This window comes from Hordeum vulgare, chromosome 5H (genome assembly GCF_904849725.1).
Source record: "Hordeum vulgare subsp. vulgare chromosome 5H, MorexV3_pseudomolecules_assembly, whole genome shotgun sequence".
NCBI lineage: Eukaryota > Viridiplantae > Streptophyta > Magnoliopsida > Poales > Poaceae > Hordeum > Hordeum vulgare.
Genome location: NC_058522.1, coordinates 556,213,062 through 556,231,908, shown reverse-complemented (window position 1 = coordinate 556,231,908; position 18,847 = coordinate 556,213,062). Strand labels below are relative to the sequence as shown.

At 44.8% G+C, this 18,847-nt stretch overlaps 1 protein-coding gene across 1 annotated transcript; it reads left to right on the top strand.

Moving 5' to 3' along the window:
* The first annotated feature begins 14,776 nt into the window (after window positions 1-14,776).
* LOC123399079 (agamous-like MADS-box protein AGL61) lies at window positions 14,777-15,496 on the top strand. Its single transcript, XM_045093500.1, has one exon. The coding sequence runs from the start codon at window positions 14,777-14,779 to the stop codon at window positions 15,281-15,283; it is 507 nt and encodes a 168-aa protein (XP_044949435.1). The 3' UTR covers window positions 15,284-15,496.
* Window positions 15,497-18,847: the final 3,351 nt, after the last annotated feature.

The window sequence follows — 18,847 nt, the reverse complement described above, 5'->3', positions numbered from 1 at the left end:
TCAATGTCCCCAAGTTTAGAGGCGTGGTTCGTTAGCTCGAGGCAAGGTATGCACGCAACAGAGGACGGGATTGTAAGTTTTTTGCTTCCTTTTTGCTCAAAGTAATTGATTCATTTACTCAATGTTGGTCTACACATTATATGTAGCCCGCACGCGCTGTCGTGGCATACCATGGGACAAAGGGACTGACTTAATTAACACTTCTTTACCTGCAACAAACAACAACTTCTTCATCCATCCTTTCACCTTTTTCCAGACACGATCTATGAGATATCTAAAAGTACCATTTCTGGACTGTCCCATATTGATTGCAATCCCAGGCAATGGTGCCAGAACAATGCTTGATGTCAACTGTTCTTCCCCTTTGCAACGGTACCAGAAGAATGCTGCTAGCACTCCCCGGCAACGAAACTAGAAGAATGTTGTTGATGGCCCACCAGCGCATGGGTTCGCAGCAGTTTTTGAGGGTAGAGTATTCGACCCAAATTTGTTGATTCGCACGACGGGAGGTGAGATAATACTCTCAAGTATTAGCAGTTGAATTGTCAGATTCAACCACACCAGAAAGATTAGTATCTGCAAGCAAAGTAGTAACAACAAAGTAGCGAGTAACGGCGGTGTAACGAGCAATAGCAGCGGCAAGGAAAAGCAGTAGTGACAGCAGTAGCAAGTAGCAACAGTAGCAAGCAACAGTAGCAGCAGAGCAAGACAAGTAACATCAGTAACAACAGTAGTACCAGCAGCAGTAGAGCAAAACAAGTGACAGCAGTAGCAACAGTAGTAGCAGCAGAGCAGCAAAACAAGTGACAACAGTAGCAACAGTAGTAGCAGCAGCAGAGCAAAACAAGTAACAGCAGTAGGACAAACTCGTAGGCAATGGGTCGGTGATTTGTTTGGATGATATTCATCATGCAACAGTTATAACACGGAGAGATATGAGGCTAGCTCCCGTTCGTCAATGTGATGTAGGCATGCATTCCGTGTGTCGTCATACGTGCTTAGGGAAAAGAACTTGCATGACATCTATTGTCCATCCCTCCCATGGCATCGGGGTCCAAAAGGAAACTACGGGATATTAAGGTTCTCCTTTTAATAAATAACCGGACCAACACATTAGCACTTGGTGAACATATAAACTCCTCAAACTATAGTCATCATCGGGAGTGGTTCCGATTATTGTCACTCCAGGGTTGTCGGATCATAACACATAGTAGGTAACTGCAACTTGCAAGATCGGATCTAAAACACACATATATTGGTGACAACATAATAATTTCAGATCTGAAATCATGGCACTCGGGCCCTAGTGACAAGCATTAAGTGTTGGAATTATGCCCTAGAGGCAATAATAAATATAGTTATTATTATAATTCCTGTATCAAGATAATCGTTTATTATCCATGCTATAATTGTATTGAATGAAGACTCATTTACATGTGTGGATACATAGACAAAACACCGTCCCTAGCAAGCCTCTAGTTGGATAGCCAGTTGATCAAAGATGGTCAGTGTCTTCTGATTATGAACAAAGTGTTGTTGCTTGATAACTGGATCACGTCATTAGGAGAATCCCGTGATGGACTAGACCCAAACTAATAGACGTAGCATGTTGATCGTGTCATTTTGTTGCTACTGTTTTTCTGCGTGTCAAGTATTTATTCCTATGACCATGAGATCATATAACTCACTGACACCGGAGGAATGCTTTATGTGTATCAAACGTCGCAACGTAACTGGGTGACTATAAAGATGCTCTACAGGTATCTCCGAAGGTGTTAGTTGAGTTAGTATGGATCAAGACTGGGATTTGTCACTCCGTGTGAACGGAGAGGTATCTCGGGGCCCACTCGGTAATACAACATCACACACAAGCCTTGCAAGCAATGTAACTCAGTGTAAGTTGTGGGATCTTGTATTACGGAACGAGTAAAGAGACTTGCCGGTAAACGGGATTGAAATAGGTATGCGGATACTGATGATCGAATCTCGGGCAAGTAACATACCGAAGGACAAAGGGAAAGACATACGGGATTATACGAATCCTTGGCACTGAGGTTCAAACGATAAGATCTTCGTAGAATATGTAGGATCCAATATGGGCATCCAGGTTCCGCTATTGGATATTGACCGAGGAGTCTCTCGGGTCATGTCTACATAGTTCTCGAACCCGCAGGGTCTGCACACTTAAGGTTCGACGTTGTTTTATGCGTATTTGAGTTATATGGTTGGTTACCGAATGTTGTTCGGAGTCCCGGATGAGATCACGGACGTCACGAGGGTTTCCGGAATGGTCCGGAAACGAAGATTGATATATAGGATGACCTCATTTGATTACCGGAAGGTTTTCGGAGTTACCGGGAATGTACCGGGAATGACGAATGGGTTCCGGGAGTTCACCGGGGGGGGGGGGGGACAACCCACCCCGGGGAAGCCCATAGGCCTTGGGGGAGACACACCAGCCCTTAGTGGGCTGGTGGGACAGCCCACAAGTGCCCTATGCGCCAAGGAGAAGAAAATCAAGAGAGAAAAGAAAAAAAAGGAGGAGGTGGGAAGGAAGGGGGACTCCCTCCCACCAAACCTAGTCCAACTCGGTTTGGGGGGGGGAGAGTCCTCCCCCTTGGACTCGGCCGACCCCCTTGGGGCTCCTTGAGCCCCAAGGCAAGGCCCCCTCCCTCCCACCTATATATACGGAGGTTTTAGGGCTGATTTGAGACGACTTTTCCACGGCAGCCCGACCACATACCTCCACGGTTTTTCCTCTAGATCGCGTTTCTGCGGAGCTCGGGCGGAGCCCTGCTGAGACAAGGTCATCACCAACCTCCGGAGCGACGTCACGCTGCCGGAGAACTCTTCTACCTCTCCGTATCTCTTGCTGGATCAAGAAGGCCGAGATCATCGTCGAGCTGTACGTGTGCTGAACGCGGAGGTGCCGTCCGTTCGGTACTAGATCGTGGGACTGATCGCGGGATTGTTCGCGGGGCGGATCGAGGGACGTGAGGACGTTCCACTACATCAACCGCGTTCTCTAACGCTTCTGTTGTACGGTCTACAAGGGTACGTAGATCACTCATCCCCTCTCGTAGATGGACATCACCATGATAGGTCTTCGTGCGCGTAGGAAATTTTTTGTTTCCCATGCGACGTTCCCCATCAATAAGCCCATAGTGCATCGTCAAGTTTGCTAGACCAGTTCTTTCGAGATCTATTGACGGTCTTTTGTAGGACCAACTTGATCTCCCTATTACTCAACTCCACTTGACCACTAGACTGAGGATGATAAGGAGATGCAACTCTATGGTTGACATCATACTTAGCTAGCATCTTGCGGAAAACACCATGACTGAAGTGTGAACCGCCATCAGTCATCAAGTATCTAGGGACTCCAAATCTTGGGAATATGACTTCTTTAACCATCTTAATAGAGGTGTGGTGATCAGGTTTTTTAGTTGGGATAGCTTCTACCCACTTAGTAACGTAATCCACAGCAACTAAGATGTGAGTGTACCCATTGGAACTCGGGAAGGGTCCCATATAATCAAAGCCCCAAACATCAAATGGTTCAATGACAAGTGAATAGTTCATAGGCATCTCTTGATGCTTACTAATGTTCCCTATCCTTTGGCATTCGTCACAAGACAAGACAAACTTACGGGCATCCTTGAAGAGAGTGGGCCAATAGAAACCTGATTGCAATACCTTGTGGGCAGTTCTATCTCTAGCATGGTGTCCTCCGTAGGCTTCAGAATGACACTTCTGCAAGATCTGTCCCTGTTCATGTTCAGGCACACAACGTCTAATAACACCATCTACTCCTTCCTTATAAAGGTGAGGATCATCCCAAAAGTAGTGTCTCAAATCAAAGAAGAATTTCTTCTTTTGTTGATAGGTGAAACTAGGTGGTATGTATTTGGCTACGATATAGTTTGCATAATCGGCATACCACGATGCACTATCTGAAGTGCGGATGACATTTAATTGCTCATCAGGAAAGCTATCATCAATAGGTAGTGGGTCATCAAGGACATTCTCTAGCCTAGACAAGTTATCTGCTACGGGATTATTAGCACCCTTTCGGTCAACGACGTGCAAATCAAATTCCTGTAGCAGGAGAACCCATCTGATCAGCCTAGGCTAAGCGTCCTTCTTCTCCATGAGGTACTTAATAGCAGCATGATCAGAGTGAATAGTAACTTTGGAGTCAACTATGTAAGATCTGAACTTTTCACATGCAAACACGACTGCTAAAAATTCTTTCTCCGTAGTGGCATAGTTTCTTTGGGCACTGTCTAGAGTTTTACTAGCGTAGTGAATGACATTCAACTTCTTGTCAACTCTTTGTCCTAGAACAGCACCAACAGCATAATCACTAGCGTCACACATGATTTCAAAGGGCAAGTTCCAGTCAGGTGGTTGAACAATAGGTGCGGTTATCAAAGCCTTCTTAAGTATTTCGAAAGCTTCCTCACAATCCTCATCAAAAACAAAAGGAACATCCTTCTGCAAGAGGTTGGTAAGAGGCCTAGAAATCTTAGAGAAGTCTTTAATTAACCTTCTATAGAAACCAGCATGACCTAGGAAACTTCGTATACCTCTGATATCTATGGGGCAAGGCATTTTCTCAATTGCATCAACCTTAGCCTTATCAACTTCAATGCCTCTCTCAGAGATTTTGTGTCCTAAGACGATACCTTCATTAACCATAAAGTGGCACTTCTCCCAATTCAATACGAGGTTGGTTTCTTCGCATCTCTGTAAGACTCGATCAAGGTTGCCGAGGCAATCATCAAAGTAAGACCCGTAAACGGAGAAGTCATCCATGAAAACCTCGACAATCTTTTCACAAAAGTCAGATAATATAGCCATCATACATCTTTGGAAGGTAGCAGGTGCATTACATAAGCCAAAAGGCATACGTCTATAGGCAAAGGTACCGAAAGGGCAGGTGAAAGTGGTTTTCTCTTGATCAGATTGTGCAACAGGTATTTGCGAGAAACCTGAATAACCGTCTAGAAAGCAGAAGTGTGTGTGCTTTGATAGCCTTTCTAGCATTTGGTCGATAAACGACAAAGGATAATGATCTTTCCTGGTTGCCTTGTTCAGTTTCCGGAAGTCTATCACCATTCTATAGCCGGTAATAATCCTTTATGGGATTAGTTCATCCTTATCATTAGGAACGACGGTGATACCTCCCTTCTTAGGTACGCAATGTACTGGACTTACCCAATCACTATGAGCAACAGGATAAATGATTCCTGCTTCCAGAAGCTTTAATATTTCTTTTCTAATGACCTCTTTCATCTTAGGATTTAATCTCCTTTGATGATCAGCAATTGGTTTAAAGTCGGGATCGGTTTTAATCTTGTGCTGACATAGAGTAGGACTAATACCCTTAAGATCATCAAGAGTATATCCAATAGCAGCGCGGTGCTTCCTCAGAGTTTCTAGTAACTTCTTCTCTTCACGCTCTGAGAGGAGAGCACTAATAATGACAGGATATATCTCCTTCTCATCAAGATAGGCATACTTAAGAGTATCAGGCAACTGTTTAAGCTCGAACACAGGATCACCCTTTGGTGGGGGAGGATCCCCAAGTAGTTGAACAAGCATATTATTCTTGAGAATAGGATATTGTTCTAAGACAATTTTATCTATCTCATCTCTCTCCTCCATATGCATATCATTTTCATGCTCAAGCAGATATTGCTCTAAAGGACCCGTAGGAGGTACGACAATAGAGGCAAGAGCAATGATTTCATCTCTACCAGACGACTCTCTTTCATGGGGTTGTCTTCCAAACTTGGAGAAGTTAAATTCATGAGACATGCCCTCGAAACTTACTGTGACAGTCTTCTTAATGCAATCAATGTGAGCATTTACATTGTTGAGAAAGGGTCTACCGAATATGATGGGACAAAATCTATCTTGTGCAGTGCCAAGGACGAGGAAATCAGTAGGATACTTCATCTTACCACACAGGACTTCTACGTCTCTCACAATTCCTAGAGGGCAGATAGTGTCTCTATTAGCTAGCGTAATAGTGACATCAATGGGTTCTAACTCAGCAGGTGCAATCTCATCTTTGATTTCATCATATAGAGAAGGGGGTATTGCACTAACACTAGCTCCCATATCACATAAACCATGGTAACAGTGATCTCCTATCTTAACAGAAACAACGGGCACGCCATCTATAGGTCTGTGTTTGTCTTTCACGTGAGGTTTAGCAATTCTAGCGGAGTCCTCACAGAATTTGATAACATGCCCATCTATGTCTTTGGCTAAGAGATCTTTGATAATAGCAACACTAGGTTCAACTCTAATCTCCTCAGGGGGTGCAAGTGGTATAATGTAACCCCTACATATCATAGTTGGAGCTTTAGAATAATCCTTTATCCTAGCAGGGTACGGTGGTTTCTCAGTGTAAGCACAAGGAACAACAGGATCACTAAAAGCTATGATTTTCTCCTCAACTAGATTGGTTTTGGCCATGTTGCTTTCTAAAGGAGGATGATATTTAAACCACTTCTCTTTGGGAAGATCAACATGAGCAGCAAAAGATTCACATAGAGAAGCTACTATCTCAGAGTCAAGTCCATACTTAGCGCTAAAATCTCTAGAAGTGTTTGTCTCAACAAAAGATTTAACGCAATCAAACTGGAAATTCATACCTGACTCCTTACCTTCCTCCAGCTCCCAACCTTCAGAGTTGCGTTTGATTCTCTCCAATAAATTCCACTTGTGATCAATATCCTTCTTCATAAAAGAACCGACACAAGAAGTGTCAAGCATGGTACGATCTTCATGAGAAAGCCGAGCATAAAAGTTTTGAGTGATGATTTCTCTTGAGAGCTCATGATTGGGACATGAATATAGCATTGATTTAAGCCTCCCCCAAGCTTGAGCTGTGCTTTCCCTGTCACGAGGCCAAAGGTATAAATAAAGTTCCGATGTACTAAATGCATAGGATAGAACTTTTGATGAAATTCCAATTTCAACCGATTGTAGCCCCATGATCCAGTATCATCACATAGCCTATACCATGTCAACGCCTTATCCTTCAAAGATAAAGGAAAGACTTTCTTCTTTACCTCATCCTCGGGCAAACCTGCAAGCTTAAATAAACCACAAACTTCATCTACATAGATTAGATGCAAGTCTGGATGTGAAGATCTATCTCCTGTGAAAGGATTAGCCAGTAGTTTCTCAAGCATACCCAAAGGAATTTCATAAAAGATATTTTCAGTAGGTACCTCAGGTTGAGGAGCAACTCCTCGTGCTTCCGTTCGTGGTGAAGATACCCCGAACAAACTCCTCAAAGGAACAGTTTCCATAGTGACAAGTGACAATAAATTTCAGCACAGTATATAAAGGTTTCCTTACCAATTTCCACTTATCAAAGACGCTTCACTCCCCGGCAACGGCTCCAGAAAAGAGTCTTGATGACCCACAAGTATAGGGGATCAATCATAGTCCTTTTGTTAAGTAAGAGTGTCGAACCCAACGAGGAGCAGAAGGCTCTGATAAACAGATTTCAGCAAGGTAATAACTGCAAGCACTGAAAGTAGCGGTAACAAGTGATTGTGTAGCGAGGTGAAACGTAGCGAGCAAAAAGTAACAAGTAACAAGTAGTAGCAACGGTGCAGCAAGTGGCCCAATCCCTTTTGTAGCAAGGGACAAGCCTGAACAAAGTCTTATAGGAGGAAAAACGCTCCCGAGGACACACAGGAATTTTTGTCATGCTAGTTTCATCATGTTCATATGATTCACGTTTGTTACTTTGATTGTTTGATATGTGGGTGGACCGGCACTTGGGTACTGCCCTTACTTGGAAAAGCATCCCACTTATGATTAACCTCTCTCGCAAGCATCCGCAACTACAAAAGAAGAATTAAGACAAAGTCTAACCATAGCATTAAACTAGTGGATCCAAATCAGCCCCTCACGAAGCAACACATAGACTGGGGTTTAAGCTTCTGTCACTCCAGCAACCCATCATCTACTTACTACTTCCCAATGCCTTCCTCTAGGCCCAAATATGGTGAAGTGTTATGTAGTCGACGTTCACATAACACCACTAGAGGAAAAACAACATACAACATATCAAAATACTGAACGAATGTCAAATTCACATGACTATTATCAGCATGACTTATCTCATGTCCTCAGGAACAAAAGTAACTACTCACAAGACATAATCATAATCATGACCATGGGTGTAATGAATAGCATCAAGGATCTGAACATAAACTCTTCCACCAAGTAATCCAACTAGCATCAACTACAAAGAGTAATCAACACTACTAGCAACCTTACAAGTACAAATCGGAGTCAGGAGACGAAGATTGGTTACAAGAGATGAAATAGGGATTGGAGAGGAGATGGTGCTGATGAAGATGTTGATGAAGATGCCTCCCCTCAGACGGGAGGAGTGTTGGTGATGACGATGGCGATGATTCCCCCCTCCGGGAGGGAAGTTTCCCCGGCAGGATCGTCCTGCTGGAGCTCTAGATTGGATCTGCTCAAGTTCCGCCTTGTGGTGGCGACGAAACCACGAAAAAGCTCCCTATTGATTTTTTTCCGGACCAGGACGCTTCATATAGCAAAAGAGGGGGGCTAGTGGGCCGTCAGGCAGCCCACAAGCCTACCCTGCGCCACCAGGGGGTGGTGGCGGTGGGCAAGCTTGTGGAGCCCTGGTGGCCCCCCTCCGGTAGTTCTTTCGTCCAGTATTTTTTATATATTCCCAAAAAATTCCACGTAAATTTTCAGGGCATTTGGAGATGTGCAGAATAGTGGACTAGGATTTGCTCCTTTTCCAGTCCAGAATTCCAGCTGCCTGAATTCTCCCTCTTCAAATAGACCTTGCAAAATAAGAGAAAAACTGCATAAATATGGTACCACAAGTAATATAACAGCCCCAAAAGGAATAAATATCAACATGAAAGCATGATGCAAAATGGACGTATCACCGGATCATAACACATAGTAGGTAACTACAACTTGCAAGATCGGATCTAAAACACACATATATTGGTGACAACATAATAATTTCAGATCTGAAATCATGGCACTCGGGCCCTAGTGACGAGCATTAAGCATGAAAAAGTAGTAGCAACATCAATCTCAGAACATAGTGGATACTAGGGATCAGTCCCCATGAAAACTAACTCGATTACATGATAGATCTCATCCTACTCATCACCGCCCAGCGAGCCTACGAATAGATTACTCACGAACGACGAAGAGCTTCATGGAATTGGAGAGGGAAGAAGGTTGATGATGACGATGGCGACGATTTCCCCTCTCCGGAGCCCAAGCCGGACTCCAGATCTGCCCTCCAGATGAAGAACAGGTGGTGGCGGCGCCTCCGTATCGCAAACGCGACGAAAACTTCTTATTTTTTTCTGGGACGAAAGGGATCTTATAGAGCCGGAATTGGGGGCAGCAGAGCCGTGTGGGCCCCACAAGCCTGTCCACCGCCACCAGGGGGGTGGTGGCGGAGCCAGGGCTTGTGGCCCATTGACCCACCTACTGAGGTGGAACTTGGCGTAGATATTTTTTATATTTTCCAAAACTGCTCCCCGTAAATTTTCAGGACGTTTGGAGAACTTTGATTTCTGCACAAAAATAACACCAAGGCAATTCTGTTTAAAACAACATCAGTCTAGGTTAGTTCCATTCAAATCATGCAAATTATAGTCCAAAACAAGGGCAAAAGAGTTTGGAAAAGTAGATACAATGGAGACGTATCACATATCAGTTGGCATACCCAAATACTTGTCACTCAGAGATTCGTTCTGAACATTTAGAGCATCTTCGACATTATTGTGAACCTGTTGGGGACAATCTTTACTATAGAAAATATAAGACTTCTCATTATTCATTGGTTGTTTGAATGCATTGCAATAAATATTCAACAAGTTTGATACCACATTTGCACCCTCAACACTCGCCTTGAAAAGCAACAGGTTCTCATCTACAAACAGAAGATGGTTAACGGCTGGAGCTGTAGGAGCCATCTTAATACCACCAAGTAATGATGTCTGAGAACGGGATTTTAAAAGGCACGAGAGGTCCTCCAATGTCATAAAAACAAGTGAGGGGAAATTGAATCTCCTTGTCGAATTCCTCTAGTAGGCTTGAACTAGTCAAGTTTTTCTCCATTGAAGAAAACTCAGAAAGATATTGACATCATCATGTTCATCATTGTTTCTATCCAGACATTAGTTAAGCCTTAGCTTCTGCATAATGGCCCTTAGGTACACCCACTCCAAACGACCATAAGCCTTCATCATATCAACCTTTAGAGCACAAGAGTTGTTTGACTTTGCTTTAGACCGCTTCATAAAATGCAGACACTCATAGTCATAAATAATACTAGATCATAGATGGCGCGCGTTGCCGCGCCCATCCATTTCTTCATTATACTTTTACGGATTTTTGTAAATATATGATGACATGACATATGAATGTTAATTATGAAATAAGGTTCATGGAATTTGAGGGTATCATTGGATTATCAAAACAGAGCACTGGTACTTGTTTATCAGTGCAATGTGTGTACTGCAGTCGTAATATCAGTCACTAAAATCTGACGAACGTGCTAGAATTTGTAGCTACAACATCATATTGTATGGTAAAAGTTCCACTCAAAATGACATACAATCATCCTGAAACAATGTCCCTTAGCACTTTTCTTTTTTTGAAACTGGAACACATGTATTCCATTAACCATAAAGCGCAGCGCGATCGCTGGCTACAATACCATGTACGAACACATGTCCGTGAGCACTTAATAAATAGTAAAACACACATCAACTTGTTTGATCTTGGTGTTCCTTATTTATTGTCCTTCTATTGTTGTGATGGCTGCTCATTGTGCTTGCCCATTAGAAGGCACACTTGGTTTTTATTTTACAGAATTGACATCTTATTAACAGTTTATCAATTGTTCGTTTTCTAAACCTTGGTCCTTGCTGCTGAACTTGGTATGTCAAGAATTGACAAGAAATATTTTTAAAAGGATGATAAATTGGTGAAAGGAAAATACTTTTATTTATTATATACCAGAAATTATATTGAGCAGCAGATAATTGCAAACCATTATATTGAGTATGTAAAAAATCCTTATTTTGAAGATTGAAGAATAATATCAACCAAGAAGCATTTAATCATGAAATGCAGATTATCAAATACTCCCTCTAAAAAATATACCAGCGTTTAGCACTCTTATATTTCTTTACGGAGGGAGTAAGTGCTTGTCATAAGAACAACAGGAGAACTGGAGAAGTATACACAAAGAAATAAAAACTGCTCCATCCCTTTAATATTCGAAGAAATACCTTGTTTTTTCCAGTTCTTTTATATTCACAGCAGATAACAAAAATGTATGTAATGAAAATGGACCATCACATTACTTCATTATATCTAGCATGGCCATTCTTACTTGTCTTTAGAAATGTTGGATTAACCTTCATGATTTTATAAGAAAACCTTCACTGTATAATCTCAGTTAGATCAGTGTGGGTCGTGTTTATCCATATGTAGTTCTCATAATCTGTCATACTAAATGTTGCATTTATATGTCCTAATAAGATTAGCAGGGATAGTTATTGATAATGTTTTTTTGCAAAAATTAAGAGACATAAGTAGGTTTATAATCTGAATAGTGAACAACAACAAAAAAGTGAGCCACGGAAACTAAGATATCTATTTTACTTTATAAATTGAACACCACAAAGGGAAACAACAAAATTTTCTAAACAAAACTTCATTTCGGCATTTACATGCTTCACTTTAGAAAGATTAGTATATGAGTATTTTCATAGAATCACAATCCATTATGCATAACATGTCGCACAAGGAGGATGTCTGCAGTCCAACTACATTTATGTTATTGCTTGGTCATGCATTTTATAAGTGAACTGTGCACAACTTTATAGTCCCTCTTAGAACCAACATGACCAAACAAAAAAAGGTAAGAACACAGTTACCTCATGCATTCAACATAAATTTGTATTGTCACCTAGCTCTGTATCTAGGTGTATCACTTGTGCTTGCCACTCGAAGTTTTGAATCCAACAGTATCTACACAAATTGAATCCATAAATGTTTAGAAGTTATAAGCTCAAGATTAATATTATGGCATCTATTTTTTCTTGTTAGAAGTAGTAGTTTACATGAAAATAAGCCAGATTATGACAAACGGAGATACACCGCATCTAAACCTGAGAATGGTTTCATACTTGAACCATACTCATACATTTATCTCTCAAAACCATACTCAAACCATACCCATTTGATGTCATTTTCAGCCCAACCAAAACTAAACCCATTATTTTCTCCACCCAAACCAACTTAAACCCAATACATAACCTTGGGTTTAAAACCAATACATAACTATGGGTTTGCTTTAATGTACATATAATTGCATAAATTGACAAGTTAAGAAGCAAATGAGATAGAAAAGGCATTAGTGCATATACAACAGTTTAAGAACAAAGTTATCCTTGAGATACAATCAACACACAACAAAAGGCAAAAAAATGGCCACGTCTGAATAGCTCACTAACAAGTGTACTAAAACAAAATTACTTAGGCAAAGCATAGGCAAACACTTCTGATTTTCATATGGTATTTCCCCATAATACATAATTACACAGTGCATTACAATATGCATGCGGATCAAAATTATTCATTCTCGGTCATCGTTGGTTATTGCACATAACCAATGCCTAAAAACCGGTTTGGACCCATAGTTTATAACCAAACTGTTTAAACCCATAACCAACTATACCCAAACTAGTTTCTCCACATACCCAACCAAAACCAAACTAAAAAAAAGCTCAGCCCAATAAAACCTAAACCAATCAAACCCAAAATAATAACCGAACCATTACACCCGGTTTTTTAATAACCATTCCCAGGTTTAACCGCATCATAGGCAACCTGAAGGTAAAGATTCACGGACTGAATCACATGATAGAAGCAAAATCTGAAAGATCTCCCGGACAATACATCACCTAAATATAGGGATTATATCGCTTAACGGTAACTGATGATTTTGCATCCCTATAATATGAGTCCTCGAGAAGCTTTATACCTAGTTGTAAATCGACCAAACATGCATAGAAACATACAAAAAAAATAGTGGAAGATTGATGGGGATTGAGATGAAGTTGAGAAGCGGAAAAGTCATACCTAGAATAACGTTAGTTTGAGACCCTGATTTTCCCCCGGCCCCCTTGCAGTTGATCTCCTCTCTACCATCAGCAGCAACACCATTGTGTGTGTCCTTCTAATGTTTAGAAATGAGCCTCTCCTTTTCCTTCATCATGCCCTCATTTGTTGCCTATTTTCAATTCATTCATCTCTCCCATTGCTAGAATTGAACCAGTCAGTACTGAATCATTGACGAGCATCAGAGACCTGAAGAAGAGGAAGATAAAGAGCAAACCTAGAGGAATAATAGGTTTGCCATGGAATCACCACACGGGGAGCAGCACCGGATCACACAATTGAGTACCCGGGAAGAGTAAATCGGACCCGAGATCCCGTTGAAGCCAGGGACATGCAAGTACATCGATGAAATGAGGCATGCCATTCGGAAGAAGATGGATCGACCGACCCCCGATTCACACGCATCTCGCACCTCCTTGAATCCAATCACGCAGGTCGCGTCGACCAAGTCCCACCGCGGGCGCGTCGGCTGTACCCACACCCCACGCCTGCGGATGATCTCCTCACGTGACTGACGGAGGCTGAATCCCTCAACCGCCTGCGCTTGTTCTCCTCGCATGCCTGGTGCAAGCTGAATGCCTTGGAACCCGACGTCGAATCGATCCATGCGCACGAGCTTATCCTCTGTTCCCCTGGTCGCGCGGATCCCCTCCTCTTCTTCATCGCTCGCTTTGGTCGACCAAAGATTTTTTTATGACCGCAGCGACGCTTCCGTCGGTGAGATAAATGGGCTGCGCAAACGGGCCTAATTTATCAGAGGCCTTCATTTCGGCCTCTGGAGCAGCAGCCCACAGGACAGTTGGGCCAGATTACACATATTACGGGATAGATGGCTTTGCACATAAAATCTGACTGCCAGGAATGACCGGATCACGAAAACGAACGATCAAAAACGCTGATCGCTGAGAGAGCTCCGTTTAGACTCAGTTTTACTGTCCTTAACTATCAGTTATAAGCCTTCCTGACACAAATGTAGACCGCTCCTCAGAGATAATATCTTTTTTTTTTGGGACGGCTATATGATAGAATCAACTTCAGTTTATTTGCAACAACTTTTGAGGCGAGCTTGTATAACACGTTGTAAAGACTAATAATCGGTCTAAATTGCGAGGAAAGTTGGATTCATTACCTTTGGTATTAAAACAAAATTATATCATTTATTATACTTTCTGCACTCTCTTCTTCCCTAATAATTCTCAGTACTGCCTTCGTGATTACCTACGGTTCTTGGGCCAGGCCCACGCGCGGCGACTGACAATAATCCGAGTTGCTCCGTAGCACCTCCACCCGACCGCTGGCTTCTCCATCAAGATGCTGGCTGGCGGCGGCGTTCAATCCGACTCAGACGCGAGATCAAATCAAGAAGCCACCGCGCTCCTCTCGAGCCCTAGACCTAATCGGTTCTTTTATATACTCCTATACTGTACTAGTGCTACGGTGCGTCGCAGAATCAAGAACCCAAAAAACAGAGGAGGAGCTGCAAGCTTCCAACACCGCCGCCGCCTTCCCTCGCTGCTGGATCGATCGATCGATCGCGACGATGGTTCGGCCGCGCGGCACGACGAGCACGGGGCGGCACCGCATCGAGATGAGCCTCAGGCCGGACAAGAACAGCCGGCAGGTCACCTTCTCCAAGCGCCGCGCCGGCCTCTTCAAGAAGTGCTCCGAGCTCTCCATCCTCTGCGGCGCCCGCGTCGCCGTCGTCGTCTTCTCCGAGGCAGGCAACGTCTTCGCCCTCGGCAGCCCCTCCATGGAGGCCGTCCTGCGCCTCCACGACAGCGCCCCTGTTCCTGCCGCTGACGTCGACGACCGTGAGGTGCTGGAGGAGATGTTTCGGGCCAGGGAGGCGACCGCGGAGCAGGTGGCGTCTGAGGTCGCGCGGATGAATTCCATCGCGGACAAGGTGGTCAAGGCCCAGATGGGGAGGCGGTACTGGTGGGAGGCCGACGTGGAGGCGCTCGGGGAAGATGAGCTGCCGGAGTTTGCCAGGGCGCTCGACCGGCTCAGGGCCAACGTGCGCCGCCACGCCGACAAGCTACTCCCCTGATTCTTTTGGATTGCTAGATTAGCTGCAATTGTGCATGATTTTGTTATGAACTCTCGGTTAGTTGGAGAGAGGAAAATAACAGGGTTGGAATTGGGAGTTGAAAGTTGAAACATCAACATTTTGCCAGAGCAAGTCAATCCAATCACCATGCCTTTCTCTATGATGAAGTTCTGTCTTTTGTTTTATGTAGGCCAGGTTCTTTGCTACCGTACCTTAATCGTAGTTGGTTTTGTTATGAATTTCAATTGGAGAGAGACAATTAAGAAGGCTGGAACTTGAAACAGTTTGCAGGAGCAAGTCAATCCCTACGATCCTGTTTTTCTCTATGTTCTCTGAACATTAGCTACCAAATGAGTAGTACTACTCTGCAAATAGTACCAGAATTGGTCAGTTTGGATGCTTCTCTTGCAGTCTTGCTCAAGTCCACGTTTTCAGACAAGAACGAATATATATCCTGAAGATGCAGTTTTCTGGTTGATAAAACGAATGCCTGCCGATGTAGTTGGTAGAAACAGCTTCCCTACCAGGGCGTGATCGGAGGTTGTAGGGGTGTTCTGGTGGATGGCGAGGCGGCTGGCGCGGCCGAGTTCCGTCAGCCTGCTGCCGCGGACGGATGGCCCGAACTGTAGAAGGCACATGTCGCGGAAGCGTTCCCATGGCGGCATCCCGTCCTCGTCCTGCTCGAGGGCATCGTACCACGTCTGTGCCGAGCCCCGAAGATGGTACGAGGCAATTCAGGTGCGGTCGGACGCGAGCGTCCGTTGCCCCGGAAGAACTGGTTGAGCCAGTTCAGGGGGTCGCCGGTGCTGTCGTAGGTGGCGAACTTAAGCTTAGAGAAACGCGGCGGGTGTTGGTCGTAGCAGGCGGCCATTGGTGGCTCGGCCGCGTAGAGCAGTTGCGCCGACTGACCCGGGAGGACGGGCTGCAGCGGCCCGCCGTGGAACAGGGGGCCATCAACGCGAGCGTAGAGTCCCACCGGTCCGGCGGAGCCGGCGAGTGGATCAGCCGGGTGCACCGCGGCTGGGGCCGGTAGGGACGGCTGCATCGTGGCCGGCGTGTAGATAGGCTCGGTGAGCCAGGCCGGGAGCGGGGACGGTGACGGAGGGAACGCACCATCTGGATTGGTGCGCCCGGGGTCGGAGGCGGCCCACTCTGCGCGGAGGTGGACCCCGGGTGCTGCGCCGACGCGAGGCTTGGTGGAGGCGCCACGGCAGGGAAGAAGGCCGCATTTGGCTGGTGCAGCGCAGGGTTCCCCGCGAGGAGCGCAGATGCCCGCCATGGCATGGCCGAGCTCCAGCAGCGCGGCGGTAATCTCCGCGGGGGAGAGAACCAGGCCGACCGAGAACGGCGGAGGGCAGGCGGCCTTGAGAGGCGGGCCGGTGACGGCTGCGGCGGCGGCCGAAGTGGCCATCGGCGTGGTGGCCAGCAGCAGTGGGGCGGACGCCGGCTGGAAGCGAGCGGAGGGGCAAACATGGACGAACCTGTGCAAGCGGATACCAAATTGGTAGGAACAGCTTCCCTACTAGGGCGTGATCGCAGGTTGTAGGGGTGCTGCGGTGGATGGCGAGGCGGCTGGCGCGGCTAACGGCGCGGGGGTGTCGTGGTCGAGAGAGAGAGAGAGAGTTTGGCGCGGCTAGGGTTAGGGCACCGGCTCCTTCTAAAAGCCGATAAAAATAGATTGATCTTGCTTAATCTCAAAGGTGTTCATTACATGACCATATATAACTCATCTAGGCTATCAACTATAATAAACTGGGCTAAGCCCCTAACACTATAAGATAACTGGGCTAGGTTGGCTAACTGAGCCTTCTCCGGTTATAATGTAAACTGGTCATAACAGTAGTTTACAAGTGTCAATCTTTGGTGAGAGTGGATTACTCTTGCTCTTATTTCACTCCGTGTGTAGTCCATAGTAAAATCTTTAAAACGTCTTATATTAGGGAGTAGTTCAGGATCAGGGGCAGGGTAATGCCCATTTATTCTGTCTAGAATACGCACAGTCATATGTTTGTCGTTTTCATCTACATTCAGCTCTCAAGTGCACATTTCATTCATGTCAAGGCTATCTGAAAAGCAAGGGAAATCATGATTCATTGGCAAATCGGACAGATTTTAGCAAGATTACATACGACAAAAGGAAAATAAATAAATGATAGGCATGGCACGCGGTGCGATTAAACATGATTTATCTACACAATGCATTATAATAGAAAAAAAATCATCGTCCATGAGATGCAATGATAGGCGTGGCACGCGGTGCTAGAGATCTTTGATGCGAGGGAGAGGCCCTCTTATTTGAAGTTTGATATGATTTTCCCTTGATGACGGATGTCCATGAACATGCAAACGTCCACCGCGTCCCTAAACCCTTGAATTTGGGTGTTGCTTCTTTCTCAAGTCCCCTCATGTTCCTCCAGACGTAGGACTTCATTGAAATCTCTAATGCATAACCAAGGGAGGTCCCTCAGAGTGTTGATCCCTTTTAAAACTTCCCACGCCTGGTGTCGTAGATGTGTTTTTGCCTCCCCATAGAATAGGGTCATTCTCCACGCCTCAACATCCGGCTCCTCTATACAACAATCAATGTGATAAACAAAATAACCAATGATATCAATCTTTATTGGGTTGTTCCAAAAGAGCCCTATACCTCCACTTCTACCTTGATTACTCACCGCAAAACTATTATCATAAGCAATACTAGCATCTAAGTTTTCTACCCTCCTCTTATCAATCCGAGTTTCAACAATACACATATGGGTAGGGGCAAAATCATTCACGAGCTTGCAAAGTTCTCTAACTGTCGCAGCATTACCCGCACCACGGCAGTTCAAGCTAAGGGCACTCATTGTGCGCGGCGACACTCCACAGAGGAGCCCGCCGATGTTGCTTCATGTGTGTTTGAGATCTCATTCCCTTCCTTCCTATCATCTGACATCTTCTTTTATCTCTGACAAATCACCCTTGGTCCCCTTCTTTGGCCTCTTTCCATCCTTCCTAGGGGGAGACATAGACCGGTGGGAGAGGGGGAACTAAGGGTTGTTCCTCCCTGACCAACATAGTTGTCATAGACATCCCCACTGCGCTTGCCGAGTTATTCTTAGAGACTCGCTTGTTGGATGTTGGATTGCTCTTCGGCGCTACCTATGTCTCCTGGTTTTGGTTCTCGACTATCTCATTATCCTGTTTCTCGGTCCCTTCGGGCCTTGCTTCTGTTGGGGAACGTCGCATGGGAAACAAAAAATTTCCTACGCGCACGAAGACCTATCATGGTGATGTCCATCTATGAGAGGGGATTTCCGATCTACGTACCCTTGTAGATCGCACAGCAGAAGCGTTAAGAAACGCGGTTGCTGTTGGGGAACGTCGCATGGGAAACAAAAAAATTCCTACGCGCACGAAAACCTATCATGGTGATGTCCATCTACGAGAGGGGATGAGAGATCTACGTACCCTTGTAGATCGTACAGCATAAGCGTTAGTGAACGCGGTTGATGTAGTGGAACGTCCTCACGTCCCTCGATCCGCCCCGCGAACAATCCCGCGATCAGTCCCACGATCTAGTAC